At 42.8% G+C, this 18,580-nt stretch overlaps 1 protein-coding gene across 1 annotated transcript; it reads right to left on the bottom strand.

Annotated features, from left to right (window-relative positions):
• Positions 1 to 8,336: 8,336 nt before the first annotated feature.
• CIMIP4 (ciliary microtubule inner protein 4) lies at positions 8,337 to 18,526 on the bottom strand. The gene is made up of 4 exons (XM_069002883.1): positions 18,164 to 18,526; positions 16,304 to 16,451; positions 14,992 to 15,102; positions 8,337 to 14,782 (listed from the first exon to the last, which is right to left on the bottom strand). The coding sequence occupies exons 1-4, from the start codon at positions 18,317 to 18,319 to the stop codon at positions 14,697 to 14,699; spliced, it is 501 nt and encodes a 166-aa protein (XP_068858984.1). The 5' UTR covers positions 18,320 to 18,526; the 3' UTR covers positions 8,337 to 14,696.
• Positions 18,527 to 18,580: the final 54 nt, after the last annotated feature.

The following is an 18,580-nucleotide window of genomic DNA, read 5'->3' as shown; positions in this document are numbered from 1 at the left end:
TAAATCCTTCCTCCAATATGAAAACAAACCATTAATTTTTCTCATATGTTTTCTGTCTTCAAATGACTTTAATCTACATGACAATGTTCCTTTTATCCCTTAGTTTCTTGGAAATGCATTTGTGAGGGACTTCAAGCTCTTTAGACATCTCGATATGAGGCATTAATTGGATAACCCTGCATGTGTTTGCTCTGGAGTCCTTCCAAGAACTCTACCAGTTTTCTGGGGCACGAACTATTCTCTTTTGTAGAGATACGTTCATACTTCTCCAGAATATTTTTCTCTACTATTTCTATTTCTCATTATAGTTTGTATCATCCTGTACAAAAGCCAGCCTGACTGGTCAGTACCTCCCTGGATTGTTCTCTGAGTACTCCTCAAAAGCTTTCATTTGGTATTTCTTTTTCTCTGATGCTGAGGCCTGCCAAAGCCTTTGATTATTTACCTCAATTACTTGTTCAGCAATTGAACGTTTAAGTTCCTTTGCAGATTTATATGATATGAAAGCAATTGAGTAATAGTATATGTTATGCAAGGCTTGTAAAGAAAGTAAATACATTTTATTGAACAGTAAAATTTAGCTGGAAAAGATCATTCTAAGTTATCATTTTTCTCTTCATGTCTTGCCTCATTTACTTTTTCAGAACATTAAAGCTACAATAACTCTACCTTTATAGCATGGGTAGACTTACAAAAGGCCCAAGTTCACTTTAAATTTAAATTTGTATATGATTCTTTAAACAGCTCCTTTATCTACTGAAAACATTTGATCCTTTAACAGCTTCTTGGCCTTATTTTGCCAGTTTTTTCTTAAAACATTATTGTAATAAACTTGTGCCTTTCATTGTTTCAACTTGTACTAGGTCTTGTATATTATTCGGGACCAAATCTGTTTGTTTTCTTGTAAGTGCTTTCACAAATAACTCAAAGAAGTAATCATTTACAGTGGCTAAAAATGTAGACTCTGTAGCTAGATTCATACTAGCAAATAAAGTAAAATAAAACAAAGCATTTGTCATGATTTGGTTGCATAGTTTTATACGCTCTGCTTACCCAGGTTATTGTTTTTCTCTGTGTTTTTCTTACCTTCTATTTTATCCCTTTTCCTAAGCCATAGGCTTTCTGTGATTTCAGACCACACAAATAGATCACTCCGAACAATTTATTTTCCACATCTGGCATCATTTCCTTGGTTTTCATTTTAAAATTGCCTCATAGTGTCTTTAATCTTAAATGTCAGCAGCACTGATTCTGTTTTGATTAGGTGGAATCCATCTTATATAAACTTAATCTGCTTCAAAATGTTACCAGATACTAATAAATATAATCCCCTTTTTCCCTCACAGTTTAATCAATCATGCAGTGAGACTCTGTTATCTGACAGAGTGTATAAAAGCAGGACTGTTGAAGAATGCTGCTATACAGGACTGCTTTTTTCAGCCTCCTGGTTTAAACCTTGCTTTCAGAACCTCTCACCTTCTGTTTCTTTGGTTTTGGGTCACAACCACTGGGTTTTTCTTGGCAGCTACTGAGAGAATGCCCAGATACCTTGTGCTCTCTCATCTTTCCAACTGCATGTGTCTTTTCTAGAAAAACGTTTTTCCATTTTTGCATTTACTTGCTCATGAGAAATGAAGGAGATGATTTCCTTCTTTCTGCTCCTGAAGGGAGCCCATCCTACTTACGACACCTTTCAGCCCTTGCTGCACATGGTACCTGTTGGGTAACTCATGGTGCAGTGTTGGTAGTGTTCACATAAGTCCCGATCTCCTTTTGGGAGGTGACCTCCTCCTGGAGGTGGAGACCAGATCCAGCAGGTGGTACCTGGTTGCTGTGATATCAGTCTGTGACATCACATGCCTGACAAAACTTCCACTGCGTCCAAGAGAGGCTGGGGATGGCCTACACAGATATGGCAATACCCACATTGGGGGGTATATACTAAAGAATGATTTGGCTTCATCCTCATGTTCTGTCTTGGAGCTGAAAGGCTTGACTTGTCTACCAATTCAGTCCAGTTATGTCCTGCTTTGGGATTGAAGTTTTTAACTGATTTACAGATGGCCTTTTGGTGTCTTGTCAGTTCATGATTCTGTGTTTGCTGAAAGGATTAATTAAAGTATTTCTGGTCAAAGAGCCCATCCCAGCAGCCCTGAAGAGATTACCACTGAATTTATGGCAATCTGTCCACTGCTTTTTATGTATACCCATGAAAGTTGCTTTCACTATGGCTCAGCAAATAGAGAAGGAGAAATTCTGGGATTTAGACTGATCTCTCCTACTTGCTCTTTGTATCAGAAGAGTTTTCTTGAACCTCTACCCTAGGCTGCTGCTAAAGGCTCTAACTGGATTTCACTTTAGATAGGGAATTAACACACCAGATAACTCCCTTTGTGTGACCTTTAAAAAGAAAGGCACCACTTCACAGCCTGACTCTACAGAGGAAGTTGCCTTTCAACCTTCCCAAGCCAGGGCTCCTCAGGCCTTTTTAGCACGGGTATGTCCTGACAGTCATTTCAGTGCAAACTAACGAGGTGACTGGTGCTGCCAGACTCTGAGTGAGACCAGCGTGGTGAATTTGCTGTCACTGATCCCGCCACATTCCAGGCAAGCACAAGTTGCCGCAGCAGCTTTGCTGAACAGAGATGCCTCAGTTCCACTCTAGGGAACTTTAATCTCATGTTCTCCAAGCGTTGCCCTGATGCAGAAACACTCCATCTGATAGGTAGCTCCTTGGTGTCTAGGGATGCCAGAACTGAATTGGAGTAAATTAAGTGAGAGGAGTAACAAAGTATTGCTTGGAATCACACACAGCACGACTGTGTTTAACAAGCATGAGGAAAAGAAAAAGCAATTATTTATGAATGACTGAAGTTTCAAGAGACATAGTGCATGGGTATTCACTGCCAGTCATCATCTTTCTCCACTGAGGTCTCTCCATCTAAGTGGGAAAGTTCTTCTGCCTGTTAAGAAGAAACTGAAAGGATAAGTTTACACATCTCTCTCTCTCTTTTTAAAAAAAATCTGGGAAAGAAGCATGAAGAGAGAAGAGTGCATGTGTACCCTTTGGGAAATGTGAAGATGAAAAGTCTCCATTCTCAAGCTCCGTGTCCATACACTGTGTTCAACATTCATTTTACAGTATACCCTGAAAATCATTGTCAAGTAGCTTTCCCTTCTTCTTCCACTCCTTTGCTTACTCTGCTTTCGTTTTTGCTTCTTACATTTCTGCTTCTTTTTTCATTTCTGACGCACTTCCAGCTGTCACTGATTCCTAAGAAACTGTGTATGCTGTGGTGGATGTAGTCCAAAGTTGCCTGAGCTCTGGTACTTCCAGTTGCTGAAGGTACTGCCCAAACCTGCAGTACTCTGTTCACAGAGGCTGCAGTCCAGGCTAGAGAAAACAGTAACAGACTTCACTGCCTCTCACTTCTTTAGATGCCACCAGCCCCCTCCTTTATTACCCAAAGATCAAAAAGATAAATGTATGTTAAATTACACTGTCTCCATTTGAGTGTATTTGCCTCACTTCTATTGATGCAGAGTGATATTATCACTTCAATTAAAATAAGTAATTAGAGTGTGGCTTGAATTTTAATCCCTCAGCTGTGTGGATTTGGTTTAAGCAGAATCCATATTTAGTAGCGCTACTATTAAGTACTCAATAGTGCCATTACCTACTCAATTATGCTACTATTTGAATGGAGACAGCTTTATACACCTCAGGCTTAGCAACAACAATGTGCCTTTAAGACAACATTCACTATGTAAACCAATATTTTGTTTAATGACTGTTTAAATTTATGGAAACGAATTTTCCTTTCAGAAAGCATTGCACACCAGGAGAATGGTGATTTAAACAGAAAAGGGAACAAGCAGCAAACTTGTCAGCCTCTGTTAAGAGATTATTACATCTCACTTGCAGAAAAATATCACAGTTCTGGGAAACCGGTTAAGCAAAATGTAACTGAAAGTACTTACTTCCCTCTTCTTAATTTTATGACATCTGATCAGCAACCTAGTTTCTGGACCTGTGCTAAAGTCAAGATTTAGTTTGTAACACAGCTGGCAGAGCAGAGGCACAGCACCTGTGTGAGTGAGGAACTCAGCCATTACTCATAAGTGTTGGAGCCTCTGGGGTGCTCAGTGAAAGGTATTGAAACAAAAGGTGATGAAAATGCTTGTGGTTTCATTCCAACTGGCAACTACCACTCAGCCCCCCATGGTGGGATGAGAAAAAGAATGGGGAAAGGGAGGGTAAAAGTGAGAAAACTCGTGTGTTGAAGTAGACAGTTTAGTAGGGAAAGCAAAACCCGCTCATAGAAGAAAAATGAAACAGGAAATTCATTCAGCACTTCCCATGGGAAGGCCATCCCCAGGAAAGCAGGGCTCCTTCTATTTCATGTTACAGTGACTTGGGAAGACAAATGCCATGACTCCAAACATTCCCCTTCCCTCTTCTTCCCTCAGCTCTATATGCTGACCATGATGCCATGTGGTATGGAATATCCTTTGGGTCAGTTGGTGTCAGCTGTCCTGGTTGTATTCCCTCCCAACTTCTTGTGCATGCTCAGCTTCCTCACTGGTGGGGTGAAGCAGAAAAGGCCTTGACTCTCTGTAAGCACTGCTCAGCAGTAACTAAAACATCCCTGAATTATCAACACTGTTCCCAGCACAAATCCAAAACACAGCCCCATAACCGCTACTGTGAAGAAAATTAACTCAATGAAAGCCAAAACCAGTACATCATTGCACGCTGATCTTTCCAGAAATAAACACATGCTGGGGAGATTATAATCCCTTGCTTAACATGTGATTCACAGTACTGGACGCCTTGGACTCTGTGGTCTCTCAAGCAGTAACTCTACAATGGCTGAAACAACCTTGGCTTGGCAGCATGTTTCACTTTTTGGAACTGAAAGTGACTTGGCTCAGGCACAGGTGTTTCTTGCAAGATTAGGCTGCCCTTGGGCTGCTAGGAAAGGCAAAATCATTCCTTGCCATCTTTTGGCTGCTGTTTCTAAAAAACAGAGCACTCTACAAGCTGATCCTGGGCCCCTAGTTCTCATGACAGCACAGACAGCTTCAGCTCTTGTTCTTGGAGTCTGAATTCTCAGGGAAGGGCACATTCATTTTCCCTGGTTAACAGTGACCTTTCCTCAACACAGACACAACTCCCTCTCCAACAGAGCTTTTTCACAAAAGAAAAAGGAAAAGGGGGTTCTCTGCAAATCCACCTATGAGGTATGTTTGTTTACTGATAGAGGGACACGAGTTTTTCAGCTGCTAGGCTTTTGAAATATGTTTTCCTTGCCAGGAAGCTTTCTCCTTTCCGTGACTTTGTAGCTAAACAGAGTGGGTGTCTCTCGCTTTTGCATATGACTTCCTAGAGGGAGAACTCTTGCTAAGGCAAGTAGGCTCATTTGGTGGGCATGGTAATGTATTCACCAAATGAAAACAACCCACAAAGGCAAAGTTGAATGTCCTGCTTAATGAGGCATCTCGTTTTTTTGCCTTATACAATAAATCACTCACTCATATCTTACCCTTACTGACATTTTACTGAGACCTCTCTTGACTGCTAGAAGAGCAGTGGATTGCTAAGAGCATTTGTTTGGCTTTTAAAAAATCTGTAATTATGTTTTTAAAAGTTGTTTTTCTAAATGTCTGCCACATTCTTTCTCTTGTTAAGGGGTACAAAAGTCAACACTACACTGCTTAGGTTCTGAGGGTGCTCTCGTTCAGCTTGGACCCTTGCTTATTGCAGAACTATGTGGAGAATTACTAGGACTCAGAATTATGCTTATCCTAGGACCCTGATACTGATGGGAGTGCTCAGCTAAATAAATCCCCATTTATTACCCAGTTGGTGTTGGTACTTTCATTTCCTCCAACAGCAGGCTTCTCACTGGGGAGAGCTGCTCTTTTAGCCTTTCTATGTTATACTCACACTTGCTTGACCAGCCCTCCATCTGTGTTAGAGTTTCATAGAACATCAGGCCTCTGCAGTTCAGGAAGGGAAACAAAGGTACCATCACAAGTCTTAGATGATAGTTCACTGTGTCAGAACGGCTGTGATCCCTTTTGGGGGGTGAGAAAGGGAAAGATGTGTTTGTGGTTTTAGCCAGTGTTATGAGGCCCTTTTGATTCAAAGGCATGAAGCCTAATGAGGCTTCAAAACATCAAGCTTAACCCTTTAGACCTATATTTTGAATTAGAATATTTACTGAAAATAATTTTGTCTATTAGAAAACAATTCCAACTTTTCTGCACAAGTTGTAGACCAGAGTATTACTTTTCTTGCATGACCATTTTGATTTACAAACAAGCAGACTCAAAGAGTTGAGACTTTTTTAGTTCTAAGATTCATGATAAAACTCTGATAAAAGACAGAGTCCAGCCTACTCAAAGAGCAGCAACTGATGTTGGAGACTTCTTGCCACTTTCCCATGAAGGGCCAATTTTGATTAGTGAAATAAATGCAGATGAATACCATGGATATTCTAGGAATTCTCATCACCCAGCACCTCACTTCTCTGTCTCTGTTTTCTCCAGTCCAGTAACTTGTGTTCATTTTACCATTTCCCATGGTGTTCTTCAGCCCAATCTTCTTTTCAGAGAGCCTCCCAATGAAGACCCCGCAGTGCTCCAATGACTACATATCTCTTGCACGTGGGTGGAGTGTTCTGAGGCTCATCAAATCAGGAATGCGACTCTGAGCTTTAACAACTGCTGAAAACAAAGTTCCTGGCTGGTGTCCTGTGAAGGGCCTGAGGAGGCTTGGTTGATGAACCTAAGAAATGGAGCTGGGCAAAAAGACATGGGCTGGTCTTGCAGCCAGCATAGTATCCAGCTTGCAGACACCAGTGTTATGTACAGGCTAGGGAGGAAGCTGGTTCTGTACAGGATGAGGAAGAATGGGAAGCAGAGCATGTTGATCCATCTGCTTTTCAATCACTGTCCCCTGCTTTTGCTGTGAGAGCACACACACAATATAGCAGGACATGCTAATTAATTGCACTTGAGTGGAGAATAATGTGTTACACTAGAGGCAGTGGTGATAATACCTAATCAGATTGGCAAAGAAGGCTGCTTCTTCCTTATGCCAGCAAGAACACAGCTATGTTGAAATTATTTCTGCAAAACAAAAACTGTGAGAAATACAGAAGTTGAATGTGTTTGTTTGACTTGTGTTTCCTCTCAGATATACTAGATATGTCTTGCACTATCTTGTTGCTACTTCTGCTTCCTTTCAAGAAGAAAACAGAACAGTCAGACTGGAGAGTATGAGAGAGAGGAAGGAACAGAGAATAAAGAAGAGATAGGAGAAAGAGAAAAATTATAATAGTGGATGCTGGAGATGGAGGGATAAACAGCAGAGAGATGGGAGGCAGGGAAGAAAACACATGAAATAAGAATTGGAAGAAATTACCTTGGTTTTAATTTTGAGAAAGAGATGTAGGATTCATTCATGAATTGACCTGACAGCTGTGAAGCCAATGGAGAAAGTGGCTCTTACAATCCCTCGGGTATTGAACCACATTCTAAATGTTAGCAATTTGCTGTGGGTTGAAGTCTCAAACCACAGAGGTGTTCCTGCAGCATAAAGGACTTCACAGTCTGCATGGAAATAATTTTCTGTTTGTAGGAGCTCTGCAGCCCCACAGTCCTCACAAAACCTCTGTCCCAACTGCTGGTTGCATTTCTCTGGTGTCCCTTCTTTGGATTCTCTAGTGTGAGCACAGCATAACAGACATGTGTACACATGTAAAATGCCAAGCCTGCTGCTAAGGAAGTCACAAGCTTTGCTTGCTGAAGGAAGGTCAGCTGGGAGCTGAGGATGATAGCAAGGCATTGACCTCAATGCAAACAGTGTAATCCCACAGTAACAAGAAATGCAGAACAGTGAGAGGGACCGGAATCAGCCATCAATCCAGATCCCATATGAAGTCCCTATCCAGCAGCCAGACTTAAGGTCAAGCTAGGAAGTCAATCCTGTGGATCACAATCAGCAGTGTGCATTACCAGGCACTACCAAAAGCAGCTTCTGAGTGAAGGAAGGGAGACCCTCAGCCAGGCTGATTCCAGCTTAGACAGTCTTGAGCATGGGCAGCCAAACCCCTTTTGGGGGAGGGCACGAAAGAGGTTGTGCTCAGGCACGAGACACCCACCAACCCAAAATAGTTATTGTGAGTGCATCTTCCTCTGAGGAAAGCAAGAGAGAATAAAGCAGAAGTGTTTGATATTAGACAATTTATTCGTGTCACTTAATGAATTACAGGAGTATGCCAGCATAATGTAATATTGATTTAGAAACAGAATATATGTGGGAAGGTTTCAGAAACCACACACTTGGGCTGTGTAGCAGCATCCTATTCAGATAGTCATGCCTTTTTCCCTTCTGCTTAACCAGGAACAAAGAAATGGTTCTGAACAAAGAAATGGATCTGAAGGTCCCACAAAGGTCTAAAACATCCTGACTGCCAGAACTTCATGATACCCTGTGTGTGTCACATCCATGGATATGATCAAGAGAACTACAACTTCAAATTTGACCTGACAGTGCAGGCAGAGATAAATATCTACTCGTTTCAGAATGATAAAGGTGAACCACTAAGTCTTGTCTCTAGTCTTAAGTATTTAAAACATTCTCACATTATAGTATTGAATATCTAATGCTAAAATTCCTTACTAGCCATAGGGTAAAGAGCAGGCTCAACATGGGTATCACCCACTGTGATGGGGGGGATAAAGCATTTTCACCCATTTACCTCTTAGGTCTGTGTACACCTTCCAAACATCTATGGAAATTGTAGGGAGTTACTGCAGCTGCAGACCTTGACCTCCCTGGATGGAAGTCTGAGGATAGAAAACTGCCTCCTTTCTCCTTCTGCATTTCCTTTGGAAATAGGTTTCAATAAAAGGCAGTGGAAACCTTGCTGGCTGAATTCCTCCCAGCTTGCCTGAACACAACTTCCCTCTCATGAAAACACACATATTCCCTTACCTCCTCATCCTTTAGAAATGACATACTTTCTGCTCCTTGAAGCAAAGCCTGACTTTGAAAGTGGAATGTAAACAAAGAAGAGCTGCATTGGTCCCAGCCAGTGTGTGGCTGATCAGAAATAGCTCCAAATTGTCCATAATGCCTCAAATTTATGTCATGTCTTCAAAGACAGAGTGAGAAGGTGACCAGAACACCCTCTTTGGGAAAATATCCTAGGTTGCAGAGCAGTTGGGAAAGCTGATACAAATTAAACTGACTCCTGGGTCTTGTGATAATTATCTGGCTCTTAGGAGCCAGGGTCAGGTCTTTTTAATTTGTACTTTTGTAAGTCATGTGAAGGAAAGATGGGCTTGTTTGTTGCTTCTTGGAAATGGTTGTCTTCTCCCTTTGTCTAGTTTCACACTGTATGACACACTCTCAGTGCTTGTAAGAGACAAGGGCCCTTTATTTTGCAAAACTAAGTGCAAAATATCCCTGAAAACTCGTGAGCTTCATAAATGCTGATGCTAGCAGTCACAGTTATTAGTGCCAAATAAATCAGGGCCAAGATGTAGTATCACACACTGCCTTGCAACTGCTTGCACTGCTTTGTTGTCAGCACTCCTGCTGCCATGGTTTTGCCTGTGCCAACCAGTGCTCTCCAAGATAACGACCTGGCACTGTTTGGGAGATAGCACAGGGTAGAAATCATTCCCACTGGGCAACATGGACACAGCTGTACCAGGTTAGGCTGCATCCAGTGTCCTTCAGCAGCATTCCAGCAGACTTTGCATACAGGCTGTGCAAAGCACATCCTTTTTCCCTTGGAGTACAGCTGTAACACAGTGTGTTGTGCACTTTGAACTGAATAAAAGAGACACAGAACTTTAGCTGCGTTTTAGACTGCAGAGGCTCTGTGGGAGACCAAGGAGAGCAAGTCTGTGGATGCAGCCAGTCTGTGCCAATTTACCAGACAGCCAGAGAATGGTCCCTGCTCCTGTTTTATTTACAGGAAAAACGCGGATTTTTCTCAAAAGCTGAATTTTGCTTTCATATCTTGGAACTGGAACACTTGTAGTTGGCAGTTTCCATGTCACTCTTCCTGTGACATGGAAAAGTCTGAGGCTTGCAGCTTCTGAGGAAGGTACAAGAGATGTGGCCAGAGGTTCCTTCTGGCTTCCTGGAAGACAGTGTACCCCGTCAGGTCATCTCCTGTCTGTGTGCAGTTGGCACCTTAGAAAGCTGCCAGCTAGAGAGCTGTTAACAGCAGCCAAGTCCTGTGCTTTTTTTCATCCAGCAGTGGCAAGGAAGAAAATGCATTGGTCTTCAGAATCCTAAAGAAAGCTGTTGGAAAAGGAAAGTAGACAGCCTTGAGATTCAGAAAAGCCTGCTGGAGTTGCAGGGCTCTTAGATAACCAAATCAAAAATTTGAAAAATAACACCATTATTATCCCATTTTCTTTCCACTAATGCTACCTCTCCTCTCCAGCTTCTAGTCCAACATGGTGAAAGATCTCACATAATTCCATCCCTTTCTTAGTTATATTAATGTATTTGGTAAAAGGGACAGGCCATAATTCCTAGGCACCTGCATTTAGATAGGCTTGTTTCTCACTCCCCTGATAGGTGTGATTGGCAGGGGAAGAAGTCAGATTTAGCTAGAGCTTCCTTCTAAAAATAGCTAATCAATTTCAGTTCAAGGCTCTCGGGTTATAGGAAAAGAAAATGATTTCACTTGGGCACATAATGAGCTTGGATAATCAGTTTTTCTGCTCAGAAGCAATGAATCCAAGGGTTTAAAGGAAAAGGAATATTATTAAGAGGGAAAAAATGGCAACTCAGCATAAAAATTGGTAGGCCTGTTCACTAAAATCAGCAATAGAACCTTCTTGTATATTCTTCAATGCAGCCCTCACCCCTGTTTTGCCCAAAGCTGAGAGAGCCTGTTCTCCATCTGTAAGGAGTTGTTGTTCTTAAACCGCTTGTACTGTTTCCAAGTGCAGTGATCCCACCCCTGACACCAGGTCACTGCTCTTCCAGCTTCAGTCCACAAAGCCTTGGCTCTGTCAGAGAGGAGTCTGTGGCAAGGAAAACACAAAGAGAACCCTGAGGAACACACCATTTCAGTTCTGGTTTTGTTTTATACTTTTCTTGCTCCTTGGCTCCTTGACCACTATCAAGTGGAACACCACAGGTAATTCCTAACCCTCAAATCACCATTCTGTCTTGATGAATAAGAGTTTTTAATACCTTCAAATGTAAGACACAATTGTATTTTAAACCCAGTGCCTGAGAGTGAAATCCACTGAAGTCAATTCACCTGCTCCCTTTTTGTTGTGATCTCTCGTCACTTCAAGCAGTGCTAGATTTTTCTTTTATCCCATTATAGGCAGGATCAGCAGTAAGTACTCCATTCTTCTAGGAATACAGGGCTTACCTCAGGATAGATGTAGCTCTGAACTTAAGTTTTACTTCTGTGCAAGCTTTACAGCACAAAGGATTGAATCGAATAGTCAGCTGAAGACTCTAATAAGAGTTTTTGCAGCGTCTGTCTTCTGTTCTTACAGTTGTTACCATCTCTTTATATGAGCCATTCAAAGTCATTCACAATGGAAATACCAAAGGTTGGAATCATTCAGGATAGCATGAGATAGGAAGAGGTGAGAGGGTTAAATGAAAAGAAAAATGAAATATTGTTTGGAGAATAGGAAATCTTTATTAAAGGTGATATCCTGCAAAATGACCTGTGCCTCAACTGCAGAGATGCATAAACCTGAACTGGGAAGTAGCCATTACTGCTAGAGAAAGTTGTGAGGAGAGTGCTGCAGAAGCTGGGATGCAAGTGGCTTCTTCTACTTCAAATCCTTGTAGTCTGATTATACTTCAAGTGCATTGACTGTTTAGAGGTGACCTAAACAGTTCTTAAATAGCAATTTCAGTGAATGGTTTAGCTAAACCAGAGAAGAACCCACTTTTTTCCCCCAGTTTCTGACCTGTCAGATAAAAACAATGGCTCAGAGCTGCCACCCAATGATCAGACCCTGTAAAATCACTTAAATACGGGCTACCTGTGTTGCAAAGCACTGAGTCCTGTGAGACAATACAGTGGAGGCAAACTAATTTCTTGCTGTGTAAAATAAGGCAGTGAAAGGCCGTTTCCACCTCCACTCTCTTTCTACTCCTCTTTTCCAACATCTGCACGTGCAACAAGGACCTTTGCTTAGAAATTTTAATTGGTTAACCTGTTAACTTTTGCTTTGTTGTTTGTTTTGGTTTTTTGTTTTTTTTTCCCTTCTGTACTGATTTTCTGCTGGTTTATCAATTTGACTCAGTCCAGAGCATGGGCAGGGAAGTGCCAACACCAGCACAAAACAGGCAAGAAGGAATGAACTGCTGAGAGCCAAAGAATGGATAGAAGGGAGATTTCAGCTGCAGCGAGCATGAGTACTTATTGTAGCTCTGTTCTTGTCTAACTGCATATGACATGATACTTGGAGATTGCAAAGCTGGCTTTCCATACGCATGTTTGGATATCCAAAGCACTCTACAACACAGAGTGCCACACAGGAAAATGCTCCTTGCCAAGGTTGTGGCTAAATTAGTCTGTTCAGCACTCAAAGACTTCAGGTATTGATTGTTCCCAGCGGCTGTGCTGCCTCACTGAAAGCTATAATCTCAGTTATCTCTGCAGCTTTCATGTGTCACCTGTCTGAAAGTGTTTGTCCCTGGCTGAGCTGTACCACTTGGCAAAGCAAAGAAGAGAGGAGGATCGACACATGTATGTTCATTTGTCATCAAACAGCTGTCACCCATTTGAGTGCATTATACAACAGCCAGTATTTTATACTATTTAAGTGCTTATAAAATATTTCCATTTGTAAAAGGTGTACACAGTGACTTCACTGCAAGAGGCAAGCACCCCATTTTGTGCACAGTGGTGCACCAACAGGACCTTCTAGTCCATTTCTTTTCTAATCTACTCTCTTTACGAGCCCTTCATGGATAGCAAAAGGGCATTTGTTTCCAGCAGAACCATAATCCTGCGGTCTGCCTGCTTGTCCTAGTGTCTATGTCTAATGGCTAATAGGCATTTTTAATGTCTAGTAGAAACAGATCTGTAAATCTATGTGTGGATCCATCCCACACTATGTGTTGTCTATTAGTTGACTGTGCCCTGAACTGTGTGCTTCCAGTATGCCAAACAACACCAGGAGATGTCTGTTCAGCTCCATGTTTTCTGGATTAGGACCTGCTGTGTTCTCAGAAGAGAGTGCTCATTATGTACCTGGAGTTATATTGGCCATCAGTGCTGGATGTAACACAGAGAACCGTCTGTTCCCACAGAGCTGTGCTGTTCAGGAGAGGCGAGAGTGGTGTGTGCTCAGACAGCAGCCACTCAGTACTGATGTACAAAGCAAACCCACAGGGAGGTTTCTACAAGCTGCAGTTTGGCTGGTCTCCTTAATTTGAAAGACTTGGACATCTGCCTGGAAATACCCTAAGTCCAAATGGTTAATTATTGGTGGTGGAAAATGATTATCACATGATTATCATATTAGCTAAATTTTAACCTCCTTCACTACTTGAACAAAGTCAGCATAGTGTTATCTAATCACCAGCCAATGGTGAAGTAACAATCCTAATTCTGTCCCAAAACAGTTCATATCACAGAGCAAAGCATCAATCTTCTAAAATGGTGAGAGCTTAGGACCAGACAGGGAAGATTAGGGCATCCCTATACCCAGAAATGTACTTTGTGATTGCTGCACCAAATTGCTACACTTTGGAGCTGGGAGGCAGAGTCCTGCAATAAAGACCATTAAATTGGTGAGAAAAACACATCAGGAAGCACTAAAGACTCTGCATATCCTGCATCATTCAAGCCTTGGGTGGTCCTTACATACTGTCCAGATACACTCTCGAACTTTAGGTTGTACAGACTGGATGCTGGATTCCTGTGCTTCTCTCTGAGAGTCACTTATCTCTGAGTCAGGGGCAAGTAGGGCTTGTGAGAGCTTCAGTAAGGGTACATGAACATTGTGGGGTGATTTGTGCATTGGAGGAGTCCTGAGGCTTCTTGCAGCTTTCCTGTTCCCTTTAGGTGGAATAGGCTGTTTGTTTGTTTGTTTGTTTGTTTGTTTTTCACTGGCTTGGCCTGCAAATAGTATGAGCTTTCATGAACAGCCGGATGCCTCCTCAGGTGAATTTCCATTTGCTTTCGCACATTTCTGCTGCTGGGACAACCCTGGTTGGTTTCCACTGCATCCTCTGTACTCTCTGGAGCGCTGGGGCAGCTGTCAGTGTCATGAATCTTCTGGCAAACATGAGTTTCTTCACACACACACCCCCCTCTTCCACCACTGCCCTCTTCCACCACTCACAGGTCCTGCTCCAATTTAGATGCTGAGCAGATGAATTTCTGTGTGGGCTCCTCTCACCACCAATCCTTCTGCAAGGGTGTGTACCTCACACCCTATTCCTTCCCACTGTACTAGTGACCAACAAAGTGATTATTTTTGGTATCCATATTCAGACTTATCTTGCACTGCTCTTCCCAGAGATGCTTTAATAGAGAGGAGAGAAAGCACCAGGAACAAATTTGCTGTTGCCAGCTAGCAGGCAATGGGTTCAGGTTTCACAGGCAGGCTTATTAGTCGGCAGAGGAAAAAGACTCGTTGCTGACTGCACTCAAATCTCCAACCTTCATCTTCTAGGGCTTTTTTTTTTTACCCCCATATTTCTCCTTCATTGCTTTCTGCACGTTAACAGCTAGGAAATACTTCTCAAACCATCTCCCTGTAAAGAAGGCAAATCATAGATCAGTTACAGCCTCCCTCCTAGTGCTATTATACCCCAAGGACTATTCTAGCTGTAGAGCTTCTCTCTTGTTAAAATGCCCGTTTCTAGTCCCCTTGTGCCTTTGCCCAAATCCATCCTTTGTCCTTGGCAGAAGCAGCACCCATCTCAGGAATTCTGCAATACACTTCTCCTGGCAGAAGTCATACCTAGCTCATTAATTGTCCTTCCATGCCAATGCCTGGGATCTATGGCTGCCTTCTGAAATACATCAGGGGTGTAGGAATCTTTCATCAAGCTTCGGCTCTTCAGTGGGCCACCTGCAAGGAACAGCAAATAAGGAACTGTATGTAGAAATCACCCTACTGCAGTCCTGGAAATGAACAGGGGAGCAACACCAGCAGTAGCAAGGGCTCAAGAAAAGGCATGGGTTGACTGGAGTACCTTCGATCAGGTTTGAGGCTGGGTGCTGAAAAATAGCTTCATCATCACCCAGGAGGTTGCTTGTGTTTGCCAATTTGTCTGCTTTTCATCCTCAAGTATGAGATACACACAGAGGGTGCTGTAAGGTATCATCTTCATTTGTATCCCAGTGCCCTTTCGTCAGTCAAGTGTCCACTTATCTCCTGTTGAATCTCCTCATCCATGTGCAGCTAGCAACAGCACAACTCCACAAAACCCCCACCATCTTACCACTCCAGGCCTTCCTGATCTCCTTTTCCGCCACAATACTTAACAAAGAGTTCCCAACTGACTTCTCTTTTTATCCCCTCTTGACTTCTAGCCACAAGGGGGCTTTACTTTAATCTCTAATCCTTTCCTCTTCACCTTCCTTTTAATCACATCTTTGTTTTGACAATAATGATTTTGAGCTCCCTGAGGAAAGATGTCCTTCCCTTCTGTGTGACCACACAAACCCAGGACAATGCAGTCCTCCATACCCAGCAAGGTCTTGTCATGGAACATACTGCATAAGGAAAAGGAATCTGCCTTATGCTGGTACATGAGAAACTAGAACCAGAGACAATTATTTCAGAGTTTCTTGGATGAATGCTCAGTTTCCAATATTTTCTTAGATGGAGGGATCTTGGGGAACCTTGGAAACAGAGGTTTGGGAAACTTATTTCAGAGCCCCGCATGTCTAAAGGCCTGGAAGAGAAATTATGTTGGCACTGGAACTGGAGGTAACTAGCAACTGGACATGACAGGGAACATTGAATTGCAAATGGTGTCCATCTGGACAGCTCTGGACAAGAGGACTGAAGCTATGAATCATGTTCACTTTTCACACTTTGGGAAAAAAAAATTAAAGAAAAGAAAGGGATAGATGACATAAATGGCAGTGTCTAGAGTCCAGTTCCTCAGGTACCACAGCCTGGAAAAGCAATGACTTTGGATAGAAGGAGTAAGAGGGGACCTATAGTCAGATCTCTACCCACAGCAACGTGGCTGCCCTGAGCCCTGGCAAAGCATAGATGGAACCAGCTTTGAAGGTCAGGGATGGGTGTTGTGTCTCCTCACCTTGGCAGAGATTTACATTCAAGTTGTAACTCAGCTGTTGGTAATCTGAAAGAGATGCCCAGGCCAAGGAGTTTTCTGTCATTTCAGTAGCATCGCTGGGTCCTTTCTGTTCTGTTTCTAATGCTGCATTGCCCTGAGCTTGACATTTCTGAAAACACAAACAACAGGGAAACTCTGTCAGTCCACATTCCCGAAGTGCAGCAAACTCCTGGCATTTCCACCCCTGCACAGCTCTTTGAGCTATGACTAATCCCTGGGACCTGGGTCTGTCCTTGCATCTCCCTCAGTGGCTTCTGTAGGCATTGTACTTGTATGGGACAACTAGGACGAGAAGTGTCTTTCCTGCAGAGGGAATGTCTGTGTAACCCTCTGTCATGTCCTGCTTATTGTGTGTGTTCCTCATCCCAGGGGGACTTGACAGGTTTAGCCCATGTGAAGGCTGTGACAAGTTAAAACTGAAGCCACAGTCCATGGTGGTGAATATGGTAATTGTGAGCCTGCTGGCACTAGCAGCAGGACAAATGGGATCTGGATTAGGTAGGAATGTACATTTGGATTCATCAGATTAGCTCAGGATATGACACAGGGCTTACCTTCTGCTCTTGAGGCAGTTATGGGAATGAAGGCACCAGCCCATGGGGTAGGAGCCTAGTGCTCCACCAGGACTGACTTGAACTAGCAGCAGCTTGGGTTTTACACTGACAGGTCTTTGCAGCACCACGTCCCAAGTACTGGAATCCTGAAGATGAAGTTACTGCATCAGTCAGACTCCAGGAGTCAGTGCTGCATGCTCTGGAGATCCTCTCCCACAAAAAGAACAGGGCCACAAGAGATGAGGAGAGGAAGACAGTCCTGACTCAGAGAGAATGATCTGCTTCTTTTCTCTATTGCTCTTCTTTCTTTTTAAAGAAGAGCCATGCACTTACACATGATCAAAGTGCAGGAATCTGCTGCTAAATAAACTGCTGTGCTAACTCCCACCTCCTACTTAAAACAAAAACATGTCTGTTTTGTTATTATTCCTATATTCAGTGGGAAGAACTTTCCAGTCTGCTGATGTAGAAATTCCTCCTCTCCCAATTTTTCCAAAACAGAATTTCTGTGTAATGAGGCAATGTGCTCATTTCCCAAATCCCATTCATCAATAACTTTCATTTCCCCAGTTCCTCTTGGACAAAATGACACCAAAGCAACTGTTCCTACTTTCTAGTTTGTACCTATATATGATGTTGCTGTCACTGTTATTATATAAACATTGCAACTGCATGTGATTGTTATTGTTCATTTTACTTCCACCCCCAAAGGTCCAAAGTCAAAGCACTGCTCAGAGAATCCTACATCTTGAGGCCAAGAAGGACTTTAAGGCTGGTTTACCATCCTCCTGGATAACAGAAACCACAGAAGTATGTCTACTTATTGCTTTGCTAAGCCAATTCTGTGAGGGACAATAGGCACCCAATCAGAGAAGATATATCTTGATCAAAGAGCTGAAAAGGATTAAACCCAATCTTTCTTTCTGGATGAAATATTTAGCACAGCCTAACATTCTGACTTTCCTGACATGCAGCCTTTGAGGAAACAGAGAGCTGTTTTTCCCAGGCAGAAAACGTCCTTAGACAGGTGTGGGAACTGGCCATTCTCACCAGCCACCAGACGTGGCCACGAGTGGTCTCACAGGCCTTCCACATTTGACTGTGTCTCCAAACTATGAGGAGGTTTCAGCGACTTTCCAAACCTGAGGAGCCCCATGGATGTGAAAATAACAGTTCCCTCTCTTCCTCTTTTTTTTTAAATTAAAAAAAATCCAAAGATCCATGATTTACCAAGACGCAAAGCCTCTTCCATAACTACCTCTCTCACCTGGTCCATGATCCCTGGTGTGGCAACTGGTGGTTCGTACAAGCAGGCAGGTCCTGCTGAAGTCCAGGTATGGAGGTGGGATGAACGCTGAAGAGTAGAGATGGTTGCTAGGGAACAATGCTCCCTCCCTCTATGAGCTGTGGGCTCCAGCTCCATGGGAAATGGAACTCACTGGGTGTGCAGAAGGGTTATCCTCGCTGATTGAAAAAATACACAAGGAGCAGAATAAAAGGCTCGTGTCTCATGAAATACCTGTGCCCAAAAGTTCTCATCACACATACAGGATTTCTTGGTGACTTTCCTAACACAGTCATGATAATCAACAAGAGTGTATTTCAGCAGAACTGCATCTTTTAGCATCTCCAAATGCTTCACATGAGCTCTCTGACCTCAGCCTTCTTGTTGGGTCCTTGTTGC

This window comes from Aphelocoma coerulescens, chromosome 1A (genome assembly GCF_041296385.1).
Source record: "Aphelocoma coerulescens isolate FSJ_1873_10779 chromosome 1A, UR_Acoe_1.0, whole genome shotgun sequence".
Classification (NCBI taxonomy): domain Eukaryota; kingdom Metazoa; phylum Chordata; class Aves; order Passeriformes; family Corvidae; genus Aphelocoma; species Aphelocoma coerulescens.
The sequence above is the reverse complement of the archived record's forward strand: the minus strand, read 5'-3'. Positions and strand labels throughout refer to the sequence as shown.